Source organism: Triplophysa rosa, linkage group LG12, assembly GCF_024868665.1.
Source record: "Triplophysa rosa linkage group LG12, Trosa_1v2, whole genome shotgun sequence".
Classification (NCBI taxonomy): Eukaryota; Metazoa; Chordata; class Actinopteri; order Cypriniformes; family Nemacheilidae; genus Triplophysa; species Triplophysa rosa.
This window is the reverse complement of record NC_079901.1, coordinates 21,560,510-21,567,316: the sequence shown is the minus strand read 5'-3', so window position 1 is coordinate 21,567,316 and position 6,807 is coordinate 21,560,510. Positions and strand designations below refer to the sequence as shown.

The 6,807-nt window shown below is 37.7% G+C and overlaps 1 protein-coding gene across 1 annotated transcript in view; it reads left to right on the top strand.

Moving 5' to 3' along the window:
• Nucleotides 1–435: 435 nt before the first annotated feature.
• sema3e (sema domain, immunoglobulin domain (Ig), short basic domain, secreted, (semaphorin) 3E) overlaps nucleotides 436–6,807 on the top strand; it is a 41,697-nt gene continuing 35,325 nt past the window's right edge. Inside the window, exon 1 of the mRNA XM_057348324.1 lies at nucleotides 436–908. Coding sequence (XP_057204307.1) covers nucleotides 776–908 — 133 coding nt within the window. The 5' untranslated portion in view covers nucleotides 436–775. The remainder of the gene's footprint in view (nucleotides 909–6,807) is intronic.

The window sequence follows — 6,807 nt, the reverse complement described above, 5'->3', positions numbered from 1 at the left end:
ATATTTGATGAAAACCCTCATGATATCAATGGGTGATGGCAGTCAATCATGTTCAATTCAATTCAATTCAATTTTATTTATATAGCGCTTTTCACAATGTGCATTGTTCCAAAGCAGCTTTACAGGAGCAAATAAGAAAAACACAGAAAGGTAAAACACAGCACAGTGCATGGTGTTTATAGACCAAGCAAGATCATTATAATAAATAATATCTAATAAATAAATGAATAAATAAATAAATAAATGTTCATGCATGTAAGCATGTTCACTGAGATAGATGAGAGAGAGAGAGAGAGAGAGATTGACAGGACGACACACAGAGAGGGAGAGAGAGAGAGAGAGGGAGGTAGTGGGGGTGGATGGGAGTGTAGTGTCTGGCCACAGTCCATGCTTGCAGCAGAGGAGTTAAAGCAGTCAGGAGGAGAGAGAGGGAGGATTTCTGCCTGGCACGTGGAGGGGCAGGATTTCACAGAGAGAGAGAGAGAGAGAGAGAGAGAGAGAGAAGGCTTCTTTTCATAGGGGTGGAAGATCTCCAGAGTCTTATGAGTTTGAGGAATGCATGAGCTGTGCTGGAGAGTGACAGGAGCAGTCAGCCAGCATTGAGTCACAGCGTTCAACTCAAGCAAAGACACTTTTCTTCACACCAGAGGCAAACAGCTGCGAGATATTCTGATGAGAGCAAACTCAACCGGCAGTCCAGTCAGTCAGCAGATGCATGAAGTCTCTCCGGGTGGATTGTAAGGAGTGAGTGTAAGAGACGTTGAGGAGCGTGCGGATGACACCGGAGTGTGTGAGGATGGCACGGTGTGTGTGGACCTTCTTGGTCATGCTCTGCATGACACCACAGATCACATATGCATCTCAGTCAACAAAGACCGTGTATCCAAGATTACGACTGTCTCATAAAGGTAAGGCAACAGGTGTGTGTGTGGAGGTGAGGTGTGGAGTGAGAGATAAGTTACTTTATATGTTTGTGAAATTATAAGGTTGTGCTTTAATTATAGGTCATAAATTTAAGACCATTGTGTTTGCAGCTTGGCAATAATGTTATGCGAGTGTATGTTGCTTTACGCAGGTGTATGCATGTTGGAACAAGTAAGAATTATATACATACTTTTGTTCTATTCTTCCAGATATCAAACGAATGACTACTATAAAACATTTTTTTTAAATAAAAAGAAATATTTGATCTAAAGATGCAACAAGGCTATTCTAAGAATAATGTTGTATTAATTGCATTAGCTAATTTGAACTAACAACATGAACTAACTATAAACAATAGTTTTTCAGCATTTATCAATCTTTGTTATTGTTAGTTAATGTCAATAAAATTCATGCTTGTTGTGCATTACCTAATGTTAACAGATACAATGTTTGATAAAAAAATTATATATATATTAATACATGCTCAAATGAACATGAACTAAAATGACTAAATGCTGTAGTATATTGTATTGTGTTAGGTGATGTTAGCTAATGTTAAAGGGATACTTCACCCAAAAATGAAAATTCTGTCATCATTTACTCACCTTCGAGTTGTTCAAAATGTGAATAAATGTCTTTGTTCTGATGAACACAGAGAAAGATATTTGGAATAATGCTTATAACCAGACAGATCTCAACACCCATTGACTAACATAGTAGGAAAAAACAATGGTAGTCAAAAGTGCCCTAGAACTGTTTGCTGTCCTACATTTTTCAAAATGTCTTCTTTTGTGTTCAACAGAACCAAAAAAATGATAAAGTAATTTTTCCTACTATGGTAGTCAATGGGTGTCGAGATCTGTTTGGTTATAAGCATTATTCCAAATATCTTTCTCTGTGTTCATCAGAACAAAGAAATGTATACACATTTGGAACAACTCGAAGGTGAGTAAACGATGACAGAATTTTCATTTTTGGGTGAATTATCACTTAAACATATCGCTTCCATCCTTCTGAAACCTTGTACCTCCATATTTCGGGATTTTCAAATCTTTATTATTAGTCACCCTTTATGTTTGTTACTGGCTTTTGAAATTAACTAACCAATAAAACGTACTTGTCAACTTAACACAGTATGTAATAATTTATAAAGCTCAGTGTTTTTTAAATTTCCTGAAAAATTGCAAATTTGGACATACAAGGTTTCAGAAGGTAAGCATTTAAATACTACATTATATCAAGTTCTAAAATGTCATTAAGGATTATTTTCTGAAGTCTTTTGTACATTTAATCTGTTACACATGTAAGTATATGTACAGTATGTGGTATTATTTGTGATGATAATGAGTGAAAGTGAAGTTGATCGTGGATGTGTGGATGGTAGATAAAGTCACTTGCATTGACATATATACATCTGGGTTCACTTCTATTTATCCTCAATGTTATGGTGGCTGATCTTCTACAATGTGGTTTACTGTTAGCTTAAGCGGTTCACTGAAGGAATGTCAGCTGGTCTTTTTCCTATGCTGGCGTCTCGATCGCATGTTTACAATGAAACTCTGTGATAGATGGGGGCATCCTTTGTTGATGAACATCCTACTCTCTTCTCCTCTTTTTCTGTCCATGTCTTAACTATTCACTCACGCTCAATTTCATCCTCTCTGATCGAAATTCTGTGGAAAATTTATAAAAATCCACACCCCAGCTTCGGTCATGGTTGAGACTCTATGTGGAATGTCAGTGTAGTGTAAATCAAGTCTACGCCTATATGAGCTGTCTAAAAACACGTTTTGTTTTGACAGAGATGTGCACTCTGTGCTCCTAAGTTTTACGGTGTGATTCATTTGGATGAGCTTTTCTTATCACATTTGTCATAATATCGATTCTGACTGTCATTATCAGCAGGTAGTTTGTGGCTGCCGGTAAATTGTGATTGACGTGTCGGAAAGGAACCAGCTGGTAGAGGGAAATGTCTACAGGCAAGGATGAAATGCACTCCATCTCTCTTTCCCAATCCTCCATATAGCCAGCTTGAAAGAAATAATGTTTGATTGAAAGTTTTAAAAGATCATCTCTCAGCTTGTTACCTGAGTGATTCTACTCTTTATTATTCATCTGTCATTTTTCTCCGTTTTGTTTAGGGGCTGTTTTGAGTCTGTTTTTAGTGTCACCTTGCATGTCCAGACTGATCAAATTCGCTCTGCTCGGCAAAGTGCAAAAGCATTTTTGCTCAAATCCTATCATTATGGAATGAAAAACATGTAGGGTTTAAAATGTGTGGTTTGTGAGCACAAATAGCCGGGATGCCTCCGAGGTAGTGAAGGTATGTGCAGACCTTGGGTAGGATCACAGGAGGTTGACTTGCGGTTAACCTTATCGGGATTCCCCATCTCCAAGTCTGCAAAATATATTAAAAGAAAGTTTTTTATTTAGTTACACTACACTAGCTTTTTGGTCAAATTGAAATGTTACTCGAGGCATGCATTAACCAAGCAACAGTGTTGTTGATGTTGTTTTATTAAAGGTCAGTCTAAGACGTCTTACAGGTTGCGCACTATTGTGACGAAAACGGTATGAGGTAAAATGACTGCCTTTGGTTAAACTGTGATTTCATTCGGCTGGAGTGGGTGTTAATTTGCCACGCTGGTTCTTACACTTACATTTTGCCCTCCGACAGCTATTGTTACTACCGTAAAATCATTATAAATTCACACAAGATCTCCTTCAGACTATATGATTCTGTCATTTTCTTTATCGTAAAGTCTGGTGACCAATATGACTACATTTTTACTGTATTAACAAGAACTGTAGTTAAAGCAGCCTGTGTTATTGGGCTGTAAGTATGCCTTGAGTTGAACATTTTGGACTGTGAATTCTCTGAATGCTTCTTTTGTTTTCTGCTTGCAAAAACATGTTAGAACCTATTTCTAACATTGACTACCATAGTAGGAACATTTTCTTTGTAAATGTCTTTGTTCTGTTGAACAGAAAAGAATATATTTTGAAGAATGTAGGAAAACAAACAGTTCTGGGACACTTCTGACTACCATTGTCATTTTTCCTACTATGGTAGTCAATGGTGGCCAAGAACTGATTGGTTACAAGCATTCTACAGAATATCTATCTCTGTGTTCATCAGAACATTTATACAGATTAGGAACAACTTGAGGGTGAGTAAATGATGACAGAATTGTATTTTAAGTTTTGGGTGAACTGTTCCTTTAAGTCCTTGTTTAGTGTCTGACAGACTGAAGCCGAGCTGACACTACGGGACTGTGAGACTACTTGAATTGCTATGGCGCTTACACTACACAACAAGGTTTCTTGTCATCCTTCATCTTCTTGTTGTAACAGCACACACACTACACAACACAAGTAAGTAAGTAAAATTTATTTATATAGCACCTTTCACAGACAAGGAATCACAAAGTGCTTTACAACACTATCAGAAAAACAAATCATACATACGTATAGGCAAATATAAACTAAAAACATTTTTACAACAAACAAACAAAAAAACAAAAAAAATTAGAGACCAAATGTCTCAGAAATTTAAGAACCGCCAAACTGTATTTATTAATTAAAAGCTTGTCCAAAAAGGTGCGTCTTTAGTTGTTTTTTAAAAGAGCCCACTGATCTCAGTATTAGAGGGAGAGAGTTCCATAGCCTTGGAGCCACAGCACAGAATGCACGGTCACCTTTCATCTTAAGACGTGTTCTAGGGATAGTTAGAAGGTCCGAGGACCTTAAAGACCGACCAGGAGAATGTACATATAATAGATCCTGAATATAGGAAGGTGCCTGACCATGCAAGGCTCTATAAGTAATTACTAAAATTTTAAACTGCACTCTAAAAGCAATAGGGAGCCAATGAAGGTCCTTAAGAACAGGGGTGTAATGTGGGACCTCTTGCTTGAACTAGACAAAAGTCTTGCAACTGCATTCTGTACAACTTGTAGTCGTTCCAAAGACGATTTGTTCAAACAAGTATACAGAACATTGCAATAGTCCAAGCGAGATGAGATAAAGGCATGGACAAGCATCTCCATCTCTTTTTTTGAGACCACAGTTCTAATCTGAGTGTTGCTGTTTAGTCATGAACGCGCATCGCAGAACAGAGCATTTGTGTTTATAAAGCATGTACTTTTTTTTATAAAGCATATACTAGTGTGAGCTTGCCATAAGAAAATGAGTAAAGATTCAAATTTGCAAACTCGCTTCATTACTATATTTGATGCCACGCTGCTTGATACTAGTCAGGTGCAAAGTGGAGTCCAATGGAGAATTCCCAGTTCAAGCAATTTGTTAAAGTGCAAAGCTTTAAATTGCTTCTCTGCCAATATTGGGCTAAAGTTTGCTTAAAGTCCAACAGAAGTGAGAACTGGCCATGCCAAACACTAATTATGTGTGAAGGAAGCGTATTTTAAAATAAACTTGTGTTCAATGTTTTGGCTTCATCATCTAACAGCTGAACCAACAACACATTCATACGGTCTGTAGGTGTTTGAGTGGAATTACGTAGGACGGTGCACATATTTCATATTTATTTTTAAACGCCTTTGGTTTAATGAGGGTTAAGAAAACAACAGTTAAACGTTGCCATTGAAATCTGTGTTATTAGCAGAAGTTGCAACTTGGCGTAAGTGTTTGTTTATGAGGGAGAATAAAGATTTTATGATATCAGGCTAGAAAACTGTCAACCACGCCAACGTCCCAACGCTGCATTCCTCTCCTGATAGGCAGTTTAATTATACGCAGGTATTATTGAGCATATCGGATGTTGAGGCAGGATTAAGTGGTGCAATTGTATGTTCCCCCTACCGCCGTGCCTGAAGGGGCATGTAAAGCAGGTTGCAAGAGTTGTATATTTATTTGAGAGTGAATTCAGTTTAAATCTACTCTAAACATTATTTCAAAACACTTCCAACCAGTCCTCGAGTGTCCGACCCCACTTTGAGGTGATGTCACGCTGTTAAGACACAGTTTGAGTTTCGTGCATTACCTAGTATAAATAAACCACGCTGTCTTCGCCGCGGTATTACGGCGCAGTTACCCCTTGCTAAATTTCAACACGGAGCCCTCAAAAGCTCTCCAGAGCTTTTAGCCCATATGCTAGCTACTTATAAATCGTGTCAGTTTCTTATCCTGAATCTCGAGCCCTTCAAACATACAAACCCTCACGGACCACCAGTTGGTTCTAGCTATCATCGCGTAAATGGATGTTCGACATTTTACAGTGTTTATTGAAACAGTCTAAACATAACGTATCCGCCCTGAACAACAATATAAATCTGAGCAAAAAAGATAGTTTTAATGCAGCTGAATATCTTGTACTATATGCACCCAACTTGGAATTCCCATGTTATACGGTCTATAATAACAAGCTTGAGTCGTTTTTCCAGCATCAGTCATCGCTGAGCGAATAATTACAGTTTGAGCCTTATAAATCGAGTTTTCACCACCCTTTACGAAAAAACATGATCTTTAAGTCTTAAATTTAGCTTTGGGATTTGTTCTAACAGAGCTTTTGGCTGCTAGCAATGAAGACGAAGGTCTGTGTTTAATTTTTATACTCTGTTTTATATTGACATTATAACAGGCCATTAGTGAGCTCATGTTGCGTTTGGGCTCGGCTCATAATCGCTAATGTCACCGAAGTAACTGCTGTAATTTCCAAACTGCCTGAGTGAAGACAGCAAAGCTCACGGCTCAGATGACTTCAAATGGTTTTACACAGGTTTCTTTGCACATTTCTGTAAAGAAGGCAGCTTCAGCATCCAGGCTGATTCAGCAACATTACAGTAAGCAAAATATTTCGAAAAACAATTTATGTTTCACATTTTGTAAGAGGGCACCATTTTATTTCTTGCATTGTGTCATATC